General features: G+C 32.7%; 1 protein-coding gene across 2 annotated transcripts in view; it reads right to left on the reverse strand.

The window, feature by feature from the left end:
- Positions 1-543: 543 nt before the first annotated feature.
- The window catches only part of LOC126774547 (WAS/WASL-interacting protein family member 3), a 56,402-nt gene continuing 43,437 nt past the window's right edge, over positions 544-13,508 (reverse strand). The window contains exons 7-12 of one of the 2 annotated variants that reach the window (XM_050496117.1): positions 8,598-8,753; positions 8,081-8,218; positions 6,073-6,135; positions 5,258-5,407; positions 3,886-4,024; positions 544-1,021 (exon numbers count right to left, since the gene is read on the reverse strand). In XM_050496117.1, the coding sequence (XP_050352074.1) occupies positions 936-1,021; positions 3,886-4,024; positions 5,258-5,407; positions 6,073-6,135; positions 8,081-8,218; positions 8,598-8,753 (732 nt within the window). In that variant the 3' untranslated portion in view covers positions 544-935. Of the gene's footprint in view, positions 1,022-3,885; positions 4,025-5,251; positions 5,408-6,072; positions 6,136-8,080; positions 8,219-8,597; positions 8,754-13,508 lie in introns of both variants that reach the window. The other variant, XM_050496116.1, reaches the window with a different exon arrangement.

The raw sequence follows: 13,508 nt of genomic DNA on the forward strand, positions 1-13,508 counted from the left end.
TCCCTTATTTTACAAATCCGTAATGGCGACGGTAACCACCTTACCGTCATCTCTTTCGCGCGTATTTTTCTACCCTAAAAACAATTTGAGGAAGAAAAAATTTTGTCAATCCTTGAATATTTCTAAAAATACGTCTACTTTTAAAAATATGTCTATGTGGGTGTGGATTTGTTTGTATGTATGGCTTTTCTTAAAGGGTTTTATCATTTCATTTCACATAATATCCTTGAAATCTTTACCAATTTCATTCGACGTGTCATTTCAAAATAAAAATCTTATATTCTAAGTTTTCATTAAATGACATCTCGAAAATATTCATCTCTCATTTTCTAAAAATTACTTAATCCCTTAAACTCAAACTTAGACCATAATTATTTGTTATGTTTCGATCAATAAACAAAGTTTGTAGATCTAAGTGACTCACTTAAACTATCTTCCGTTTACAGGGAATGTTAGTATGAGATATAGTTAATTCAATTATTATAAATAAAATACCAAATTTTGGAGCGAAAGGTTTATGGAACAAAATTAAAACTCAAAACATATTTATAACTAATTAAAATTTAATTTAGGATCACAAAATTAGGTTAAATTTAATTTAATGTTAGATTTCGGCCCACAATACCTCGACAGATTCGTTAACACGGTACGGTCGTTAATTAACCGGCAAAGACATCACAAATCTTTGAGCTTCGATATTAAATGCTTAATTAATAATCTTACAATATTCGCAACTGACTTACAATTTACCTCATCGTAATTATTATTTGATGTACAATAAAATTATTCATTAAAACAATATGATACATGGAGTACGAAAGAAACAGCACGGGTTTTGAAAAGGTAACATTTTTATTTACATTAACCGAAACCGTACTATAGACAATTTTAGGGATGGACGGAAAATGTAGCGCGACGGTGGCGCTCGTGCGCGACTAAGCGCAGCTGCACGCGCACCGCTTTACGCGCTTCTCGCGCTCGTGCGGTGCGTCCACGCTGCGCACCGAACGCGGCTGCATGTCTGCAACAAAGTGTCCCACGTCACTAACACAATCACACTTACATGTCACACTATGCATAGAACCTATTAAATATAATAATAATGTCTTCCGGACCGATTTCGGCCGAGAGATTCAGTTTCTTGAGATTAGCCAACTGCGAAGGACATTATAGTAAACAAGTGTGTGCGCAAACACAGGTGCACTCTCTAATCCGATGCCGATGGGACGGCAATCCGACACGACCGGAAAGAGTTTAGGTACAGGACTAGCGGCTTTATGTGCCTTCCAAGGTACGGGAATGTATAAACTTCCAACTTCCAGACTCCGCTACTACTGAGAATTTTCGAAAGATACCCCAATAACTTTTTATTGGCCCGACCTGGGATTTGAACCGAGGCCCTCCGGGTCTGCGGACATCCTGTGACTAGACCAACGAAGCTTTCTAATAATAAATATACTTACCATTCAGCCAGCGAATATCTTAACCAAACAATTAAGCAAAAATTACAATATAAAATACAAAACGATTATCATTTTTATATAAGTAATTATTACACAAATTGCATGCATCGCTTCTTAATAATACCATTTATATGGAAATAACTAAATAAACTCATTAAGGCTCCATTTATTTACATAGCATAAAATTAACAATGTATCTGAAACATATTTTCCAAAGTAAATACTATGGAAACAATTAATAAAAAAAAACATTTGTAGAGTGGTGATTTTTTATATTATCAATATACTCGGAAATCATGATGTTCAGTCGATTTAAATATAGAAGGGGTCTGCGCGAAAAATGTAATATAAAGCTAACACGTGCGTATATACCGAACCCTTGTCTCTGTGTCTCTGTGTCTTATGTATGCAAAATGTATATGTATAATGAGATAAGCATTAACTATGTGTCTAAATAGTAAACACTGATTGATCGCCCATTGGGCCATCAGCTGCTACTGACCAATGACTATTGAGATAAATTAGTTAATTTAACTTTATTCAGTATTTACGAATGTGATGCGAATTTTACGAATATACGATATATAACGTTGCTTTTCACGAAACGACATCACATGATGTCGCAAGGTTTTGTTTCGTTTTGTCACGACATCGTAACGTGTACATGTAGCAGTAGCAGCTCTTAGCAGTTGAACGACTAAAATCCTGTCAAAGAACCCTTTACAAATATTTTTATGAATATTGGGTGTTTTCTACGCAATAATTCGTCAAAGAGATTGAAAATAAATAAATAACTAAGCCCGCTTGGTAGGATGGAAGCTGTTTCACACATAGGCAGCTTTATAATTCAAAGTAAGGTAAAACGTAAGATAAAATAATTAACATTTGGCACACTTCTAAGGAAAGTTGTTCCAAAATAAAGCATTTTCTAAAAGCTGTACTTAACTCCTACACATATACTTCCATACCTACTAAGTAAAACTATATATAATATAGCATTTTATAACATCTGATGCTTATATTATTAAATATTAACAGAATATTCACTTGCATAATTTATTTTTCAGTATTTCAATTCAATCTTCGATATCTTTTTAACGTAAAAATATTATTTTTTAGGTTAATATTCTACAGACTATGTCTATAACCGTAATGTATAGGTATAATATATCTGACTACGAGAATAAAATAGACTTGGATTAAATTAAAACAATAATCATTAGAGATATAATTACGCAATAACTCTATAAATATGTTTTGAAGAGAAAATTATTACGTAACTCATTTATCACATCTGCTTGTGGTTCTTGGCGCTCTGAGTGCGATCGTTAAATGTGAAGTTTATTTAATTACCATCTATGTCGAAAGCCTGCGACCCTCGTTCAATCAGTCAATTAGATCAACTGATAATATTATAAAATAAAATCTCTTATAAAAACTTCTTGTCTAAATTTAATCGAAACAAAATAAAACACTTTTTTATGACCGTCGCTTAAAGTGTCAAATGTTTTTAACACTTTTTTAATATAAAACGATCGCGTCCTGACTATTTCTTTATTATGTTGAAAATTGTAAACAATGACAAGAATCGACAAGAACAACAAGGACCTACTATTTCTATCGTCAGTTCTTTTCAGGTCTGGGTATTTTCTTTTCCTTTCAGGGTTGCTTTTACTTAACAACACGTGAGTGTTATGCTTCTATATTGAATAAATAGGTACATTTGATTTTGAAATTACAAGTCGCTTTAAATATTGCAATAAAAGCGTATAATTTTCAAATAATAATGGAAGCTTTTATAGAATTTGAAATATTAATATAATAAAAATCGAAGAAACTGTATGTCGATACAAAGAATAAGTAAAATTATTAAGCTGTAATGTAATTTATAGAACATTCCAATTTTTATAAAAGTAGAAAGGCAAACGAGCAAATAAGCCACTTGACGGTAAGTGGCCATTTTGCTCACAGACATTCTCGTTGTAAGAAGCATTAGCTATTCATTACTGACAATTTTTATCAAATTATGTTTAAATTGTATATGACTGCGTACCTTTAGTTTTCATATATATTCAATTATAATACATACAGCACACAAACGTACACACTATTAAACTTATCATAAATGTATATTAACATGTGTTATTAACACTATTGGTTCACACTGATAGGTCACGTGATACATTTATGACAGATCTAACGCTGATACCATAAATACCTTATGTTATTAGAATTACCTTCGGACAGAATTTGGCCACAAAAATCATCTCAAAGAACATCTTTGCAGGAGATACTTAAACTGACATGGCCCCCGACTTAAGGTTATTTAATTAACGGTCACTGTGCTGAATTGACGCAAGGAACCGCGTTAACTGTATAAGGTAGTTAATACACTGACGAGCCAGTTGTGGAGAGTACTCACAGTGCGGACGCTGATCGACAGGCATGTCCTGCGGCAGCAACAGCGTGCGAGGCGCGCGTGGCGCCTGTGCCTGCTGCGCCTGCTCCGCTTGCTCCGCTTCAACCTCCGCTGCAGCGAGGCTGTTCACTATGGTCTTAACCTGAAATTTGGATATATATGATATAGTTACTTTTTACATATAGCAAATGATAGCAGATATCTTATTAAAAAAATGATGAACTATAAAATATGCAAATTGACGACAAAAATCTATTTTAAAATTTTACTAATTAATCACGTTAGAATAAATATCATAAAAACTGTTAAGTATCTACACGTGATAAACTCGCTCATCAGACTGTGAATACAATATAACATAACAAGTTTTATGCCAAGGTCAAAATAGTAGTTTGTATTCGTACCTTCGAGTAAGATATTCTTCTTTTATTTTATATCGAAAATAAAATGCTTCCCAGGAGATAGTAAAACAACTATCTCATCTTAACTGTATCTAAAGATCACGTACGAATGTAATACCTTATGTAAAAAACTGTCACAGATGCCGGCCGAGATATGATATTTTGAAAAAAGGATTATTATATATTTTTTCTAATATACAAATAATAATAAATACCTTAAAACCGTCATCGACTTAATATGCAATATATTTTTCCCCGACATCATTGTTAGGAAAATGTTATTCATAATTACAATATTATTATAAGTAGGTCAGTAATGCTCCTGATTAACGTATATAACTTTAAAAAATGAAGTGTGTCGTATTGATGACTTTTTTCACATTTTGATTTAGAATTTTAAAATATTAAAACATTATTGAATAAAAAGTTTATTAAATGAAGTAAGCGATACTTGCTGAAATAGTAATAAAAAAAGTTTCTTTTCCAGAACTCAATACTAAGGTATTTACTTCTGTTCCAGAAAGTATTTTGTTCCTTATAAAATCACAGTGAATGGGCATCGTCAAAAGATGTAATATTTACTAACTTTTACGTTGGCACTACAGAATTTTTCCACTCCAAATTCCCATTTCGTATTGTACTATCGCAACAAATTACGTTAAATCAACCAAAGTAGTAAATTACCTTAGTCCCTGAATAAATACAAAATCAATACGATTCCAATTTTGCCACATTTTTAAGAATACAAACGATTAAAACAATTTTTTTTATATATATAAATAGGCAAAGACACACAGAAAATGAAAACAGTGAACTATCTTTTTCTCTTGTATTTGTTAACCAATTTCCTTTCTTTTGTTTCATGTCATAACATTTAAAAAATAGATCACGTGATCATTTAATAGTTATGATATCAATTAAAATATTACATTAAGAGACGGAAAGATAAGCAGTATAATATCACTTACGAGTACCTCTTGCATATCGTTGTCGATTTGCTGATCGCGACGCTGGCTGGCGACGGCCTCCTGTGCGGTGCGGTGGATCATGTGTAAGTCTTCCGGAGTCAGGTCCCAGGGCAAATTCATTTGAACCGGACTGCCTTCCATTTGCATCTTTTGTACCTGATCATGAATTAATGATTTTGTTTTTTATTAAAGGTTAAACACATATATTAAAAGATTTACATGGTACTTATTTCCATTCGTATTATTAATATGGAGATCTAAGTTAATACTGGACTAAGTTATTAAATTACTAGTTTTACTTATTTTTAAATGTTCGAACAGCAACACAGAGTATTTTTTGTTGTTTGGCACTGGCAATGGAATCAACTAAAGTAGTGACCTATACATAATAACCTTCTTAACAGTATTTCAACCACGGCTGGTAATCACAAGACATATGTAGCTAAATACACAGGAGATATTCACAAATCACATATTTCTCAAGTGAGTGCTTAAATGTTACCTATTCCCTAAATCTCAAAGTCCGATGGGACAGCAATCCAACACCACTTAAGAGTCAGCCTATTTTGCTCACAGATTTTTAACTGTATTTGTATTTAATTTTTTTTTTTTTTGACTTATAAGAAAGACTAGGGAAAAGACTATACGAATTCTGTTTTTGAATTGCTATTATCGATGACTTATTCAAAATTATTTATTTCTATTGATATTTTCTACACGTAGATTTTTTTACTTAACTTAATAAGATATTCTGCTCAAATTTTATCAAAATAGAATGAAAGCTGACGTCGGTATGTAATGGTTAATGAATCAATACTTACTTCAGGCTCCATCTCCTGTGTGGGAGCGGACTGAGGCACAAACTGGTGAAGAACAGCTTGTTGCTACGAACAAAATTAAATTACACATATTTTTAATAATATATCGTGTATTTCAAGTATTATATGTATGCGATACAAAAATAAATAAATGGAATTTGAAACATGATTATACCCTGTTCAACTCAGATAAATGTCCCCCTTCAGAATGAGAAATATAAAATGTTATTACGAATATTTAAGGTCAACGAGCAAACGTTGGAAGCGATCACCTTAACATATAGGCATCATTTATCATTGATATTATTTAAATTAGACACACGTTGCCAAATAAAAGATGTTAAACCCTATTTATTATCGTAATACATGAATTTAATTGAAAGAAAATGAATTATTTATTCTACTTAAAATTTTGCTCTTGAAATTTAATAGTAACTATTTAAGAATTTTTTTTCGATTATCGTTGTCGTGTAATGTGAAGCGACAACGCAGAGAAAGGTGAGCACAGTTTGAATTTTGTCACCCATAATTGAAAAGTGATTTACGTTGCCGATTATATTTTCTCTTTCAGTCTGCGACAAAAGAGTAAATAAAGATTCATTGAATAACAAAAATAATACAATCACAAGCGTGAACAAATGAAAATTAATAGAAAATAACATTATTTGCTGCATTTATCATTATTATCGCTATTTGATGAAATGAATTGCGACAATATTTAATTACACAATTTAAATAAAAAAATACTTCCAACCTACTTATTTGGACAACAAAACCGCAAAAACGCATTACAACAGACGTACTAAAATAATAATAAAAGAAACGTAAAATATTGACCTCATTCATATGTTAATGAGCACAGTTCTTTAACCTCTAGCGGGGAAACGCTTCAGTGGATCCAGCGCAAGTTATTTTACTTATTTGTATAGACAATATACTTACAGATGTTAGAGCTATACCACTGTTTTATTAGTACAGTATATAAACAATGAACATACAGACACATGTATACGTTACATGTGTGTGTATATCTGTGTATGTGTTTGAATGTTGAAACTATTCATTCTAGAAAAATTGAGTACTTAATTTAACGATATTTTGTTTAAATTTTAGTTCAATTATAAGCACAGTGTGCTATTTTGTCTATTAGAGGAAGATATGTAATAAAGATAAAATAATAGTAATTACAGACTAATGCAACGACGTAACGGACTACCAATTTTTTACTTAGTAAAGTTTTTTGACTCCGGGCCAAAGCTATTATTGACAGTCGAATTAAATTCTTACGGTACTCCCAAATCCTGTTTTAAGAGCTAAGTGCTAGAGAGAACATTTAAGTTTTTCTTTTAAAATATTAAACGAGTTCAACCCAAATATGTACTTTTAAGTAAGTTTTAATTTTATGATTTGGTATTGAATATACGAATATTTACAATATTATTCCATCAATTACGGGTAAGATCGTATAGGCCTCGGTGGCAAGCCTATGAAGTAAATAGTAGTTTTTTTTCAATGTATTCTTACTCTGTGTTAAACACACAATAACATAGTTTCAAACACCCATATATATATTACCATTCAAGTTACACCGAATCAAAATTAGCGTTAATCCATGTAATACAAATTACGAGTAATTATTTTATTACATTAATCGTATCAATGAAGGAAAAGACACATACAATGGAAGAATTCTGACATATGTATATTATCAATGAAATAGTTCTGAATTTTTCTATTTAATGAATTCTTTCAGTAAGGACGTCACTCGGCTGTAACTGGACAGTTATTTTACTATTTTTAATGTAGATAGTGAAACCTCAAAACTCTAAACTATTATATTATTTACTAATTTGCATTTCTGTCTGTAAATATTACGTAGCCGCTGCATACTCTTAACTGCTGTATTCCGATACATACTTATTGCAACTCAATGAAGTTTGATAAAATTTTGCATCATTGATCCTATCCAAATTGATCTCATATGAATACACGTGAAAAGTGTATCAAGTACCTCATTCTGGCCCTGGTGTTGTGGCGGTGGGGGAGGTTGGAAAGGTCCCATATTTTCAGGCGCTGGCGGCATGTTGTGTGGGGCAGGGATGGCGATTACTCGCATTTGACGTGGAGCACTCATCTCTTCTTGTTCACGCTATTTTTTTTAACATATTAAATTGATTTAATGTATTCGTTCAAAACATGACAATGAATTAAAATATATTGTCTGGGTTTAAAAATTATGCTAACTTCCTGATATTCGAAGTGTAACAATGAGGAGTTTTTTATAATTATACTGTTGGATTTATATATGAGGGTTAAGTCAATAGATCAAATAAGACAATTTTTTCTAGGCAAGCGCGCTCCATCTTAGACTGTATCTCGCTTTCCATCAGGTGTGATAACAGTCAAGCTCTAGCCTATACATTTAAAAAAAAAAGACTTATAAACAGATACGTAGCCAAAGCTTTGAATATATCAGGATCAATACCGCAACAAAGGTGAAAATTTCGAATTGCTTTTTTTTTAAATACCTCGTTCTGATCTTGAGGTGGTGGTGGAGGTGCGAAGGGTCCCATGTTTTCCGGACGCGGGGGAATATTGTGCGGAGCGGGAATGGCGAACACACGCTGAACATGGATGCGCATCTCTCTAGGGTTCGCCTGTTCCTCGGATGATTCCCAAGGCATCTAAAAGATAAAAACAAACTTTATAGACACAGCAGAAGAAGATTAGTCATGACTAGAAGTTAGCAATTATCACTGCGGTATCAAACGATATCAATATAATTTTTTTTATAACACCTTGCCAACAGTTATTGGAAAACCTAAGTATTTCTACTTATTATACATTACTAACTAAGTTACCGTTGCATTAACAAAACGAAATTCTATTGTTGTTACTCACAATTAATTACACAGCATTTACAACAACAAACAAACTGGTTTTATTTACGATAAATAACGATTGAGTGTGACAAAAATCCTTCAATTAAGCTTCTGCGGTCATTGACATTTTTATTTACATTTAAGATTGAATTAATATTTCAGAAAAAATACGCTGTAAATGATATGAAATTAATAATATTAGTACAATATACTTTTGACCTTCTGCTAACTTAACATTATGTAATATTTATAATAATGTAATATGAAGTTGAAGGTCAATATCTAAATGTTACCTTGCGAAAAAATATAGCTTTATTACTTGGGCCTTACTAACTCCTAACAAAAGCTTTTCGCTGAGATGGAAGAGAAAAAATGAATAAGAATAAATACCGTTAATTTGGAATTGATATATACGAGTGTATTAAAAACAAGATTCCATACAATCAAATTCGACAGCAACAAACAAACATAATTTACCTCTGACATAACAGAATAACATAAGAATGATTTTTTATATAAAAACATTAAATGAAAGGACAAAGAACCTCAGAGGGCAAGTGATTTTATTATGAATAATGCAATCAATGTTGCGCATACACAGAGCGTCACATTACTTACGAGATGAAAAACAAGCTGAAATCAATGACCCCACATCTCCGCGAGGGCACACCGTAACAAAGGCTTGATGAATGTTCATAAAAAATTTAAAAGGAACTCCAAATATTAGAAGAAATACGAAAGTAATTTTGCGTGTTTGTTTTTTATCTTCTCGACTAAATTAAAATACAGATGCAAAAAAGGAGATAAAGAAAAAAAGGATCTAAAAAGTATTTATTAATTTGTCTTTGATTAAATGCCTTCGAAATCTAATTACTATTTTATAACCCAAAGTACTCGTCTCGACGTGGCACAGGAACGATTCAGTTTTAACACCGAGTTATACAAGTATAAACTATCGACCAATTCAAACGCCATGAAAGATCTCAGACATAACCGCACGGCTTGATTGACAAATATCATAATAACGTTAGATTCACACAAAATTTTCATCGATTATATGCCTAAACTATTCTATTGGTAAAAACTGAATAAAAACACTTTCTTAAGGATTTATAATATTGGAAGGGATAGGGTTACAGTAAACATATAAAGGTATAGAGATATGCCTTATATACCGTAACACCGTAACCGTAACAGCCTGTGAATGTCCCACTGCTGGGCTAAAGGCCTCCTCTCCTCGTTTTGAGGAGAAGGTATTGGAGCTTATTCCACCACGCTGCTCCAATTTTTTTTTTTTTTTTTATAGAATAGGAAGGCGGACGAGCATATGGGCCACCTGATGGTAAGTGGTCACCAACGCTCTTAGACATTGGCATTGTAAGAAATGTCAACCATCGCTTACATATCCAATGCGCCACCAACCTTGGGAACTAAGATTTTATGTCCCTTGTGCCTGTAATTACACTGGCTCACTCACCCTTCAAACCGGAACACAACAATATCAAGTATTGCTGTTTTGCGGTAGAATATCTGATGAGTGGGTGGTACCTACCCAGACGAGCTTGCACAAAGCCCTACCACCAGTGCGGGTTGGTGGAATACACATGTGGCAGATTTCAGTGAAATTAGACACATGCAGGTTTCCTCACGATGTTTTCCTTCACCGTATAGCACGAGATGAATTATAATCACAAATTAAGCACATGAAAATTCAGTGGTGCTTGCCCGGGTTTGAACCCATTATCATCGGTTAAGATTCACGCGTTCGTACCACTGGGCCATCTCAGCTCTTGCCTTATATATATATATAAGACGTTATTGTTTAGCGCTGTTTCTGTGCCTTGATACACAGACCTTCCGAATTCTATTATAACGTACCTTAACTCTTATATATATACTCTCTATCTGATGCAATTTTTCATGCATCTTTAATAATCTAGAGATTTGTTAATACCTATTTTATTGGTACCTAAGTTTACCAAAATGTTCATAATTAATATATAATATAACAATATTAACTTAAATAAAAAAATTGTTAATGTAATCTGTTGTCCTATATCCATCTTAAGCTACATAAGCGGATGCATTGCTACGATATGAAATCAAAACTTCGCAAACTTCTTTGATATTGCGCCTCTTATACATATACTTGTATGGAACAAAGCGAATATCATTTCAAGTTTTTGAGTTTTATAGTTGTTTTAAGTAGTGCAGGCTATTTAAAAGTCAGTCAGGACATTACCTTTTATATATGTATATATTTATTAATGGATTTAGGATTATAAGTCCTTTAGATTTATTTAAAACATTTTGATGTTTTGTAATTCTGAATAAAAGTTGGAGCTGTTGTGACTTTGCTTTGTTGGCTGTCTGTCTGTGTGAAGGTCCTTTAACGTCCGTATGTCGTCGTATGTACGTCTCGATGAATGATGTTCAAATATTTAATGAAACCTTTCGCTGCAAGGTATGACTTGGTATTTTTTTTTTCGAGAATACACGATTCGTTCAAAAATCAATAGGTGATCCAATACATTAATATATTAGGTGTACAAATAAGTTCCCGCCGTTTGACAAAAAATGGTTCTACCCGTAAATTTTGGTTGAAATTTTCAAATGTAAATCGTCTTATCGTAAGATTGGACATTCAGCAACACGGTAATTTCATAGTTTTAGCGAATTTGTGTCAGCATTATATACTATTCTTCACGTGAAAATGTCTAGTTTTGAGCCAAATAAGCGTCTTTTTCAGGAATTTTTGATTTACTTCTTTAATTTGAAGAAATCTGCAGCAGAAGCGCATCTTTTGCTTGTAGAAGTAAATGTTAAGTCTGCTTTAAGTATAAGAAGAAGTTGTTGTAAGTGCTTCCAAAAGTTTAAGGACGGTAAGTTTGAGGTCGAAGACAAAGAAGGCAGCAAGTGAACGAAGATAAGGAATTGGAGGCATTATTGGAAGAAAATCGCAAGAAGAACTTGCAGTCACATTAGGAGTGACTCAATAAGCAATTTCAAATCGCTTAAAATCTTTTGGAATAATCCAAAAGCAAGGGAATTGGGTTCCATATGAACTGAAGCTGTTAAGCCTTATCCTGCTTACCAGGCATAAACACAAAGGTTTTTTGCATAGTATAGACACTGATGATGAAAAATAGATCCACTATGATACCCTAAAGATAAGGAAATCCTGGATATCATGAGGAAACGCTGCAAAGTCGACAGTCAAGCCGAATATTCATAGAAAAACTTTTGTTGTGTATTTGGAAGGACCACATTGGTGTCGTGTATTATGAGTTGTTCAAACCGAACAAAATCATCAGGTTCTTTGCTAAACACAATTGACAAGATTGAGCCGAGCCCTGAAGAAAAAACGGCCGCTGTATCAGCAAAAACACGAGAATTTGATTCCGCTATATGACAACACTCGGCCACATGTTACAGAACCGGTGAAAATCTACTTGGAAACCCTTAAATAAGAATTTCTTCTTCACCCGCCATATTCACCAGTCATTGCCACTTCCGAGTAACACTTGTTCTGATCGATGGCGCATGGCTTATCTGAGTAGCACTACACATCATATGAAGATACCAAAAAATCGATCGATTCGTGGAAAGCCTAGAAAGATAAAGCGTTCTTTCGATGCGGTATCCTTACTATATCTACATACTTATATAAGCTAACACATACTTAGATACTTTGAATAAGCTATGAGGTTCCGTTTTTCACGAGAAAAGCCCAATTTTTGATAAAAAACGGCAGAAACTTTTTTGTACACCTATATATATACAAATTTTAATTTTCATTTTTAACAAAACATGAATATATACTATGTCTAGTTTAGTAAAAAACTAATCAAATACCTATATATTTTTGCAGTCATGCAATCTTCTATAATTTATTTAAAAGCAACAATAGAGACTAATATACAACTAACAATACTTTACAAAAATAAGCTAAATTTAGACATCAAACTGTACTTATAACATATGCGATGTAAATACGTCTGTCTGGTCTGCTTTAACGGCTAAATCAACGAACCGATTTTGATGAAATTTGGTATGAAGTAAACTTGAACCTTAAGAAAAGACATAAGCTACTTTTCTACACCTAACACCCGGAAACACACTCCCACGGACCCCAATTCAGGTGAAGTCACGGGCAAAAACTAGTTTACTATAAATCATACGCATCGCCGGTTTTTCAATATAATTTTATTTAAGGATTGATGTAACGAATATATGTGTTCGTCTTGATACGATCTAATTTTAAAATATTAGCATATTATAACCTGAATTATTAATTTACTACTACAAGTACTTCTAATTATATTCATAGTATTCTATTAACATTCGAAACGTGATTAATATGGAACGAAACAAAAACACGGAAGAGGCGTCTTATGTCTCTTCATATTGTCCGCATACACGTATGTCCTTCGATGTATGTACGTTATTACGCATTGTAACATTCTAGCTAAGCACTAATTTCTCAGTAACTGTCTTTGTTATAGTCTTATTTAAATAAAAGCAATATTACCACAATTTCATATCTATACTTCATAT

Source organism: Nymphalis io, chromosome 16, assembly GCF_905147045.1.
Source record: "Nymphalis io chromosome 16, ilAglIoxx1.1, whole genome shotgun sequence".
Lineage (NCBI taxonomy): Eukaryota > Metazoa > Arthropoda > Insecta > Lepidoptera > Nymphalidae > Nymphalis > Nymphalis io.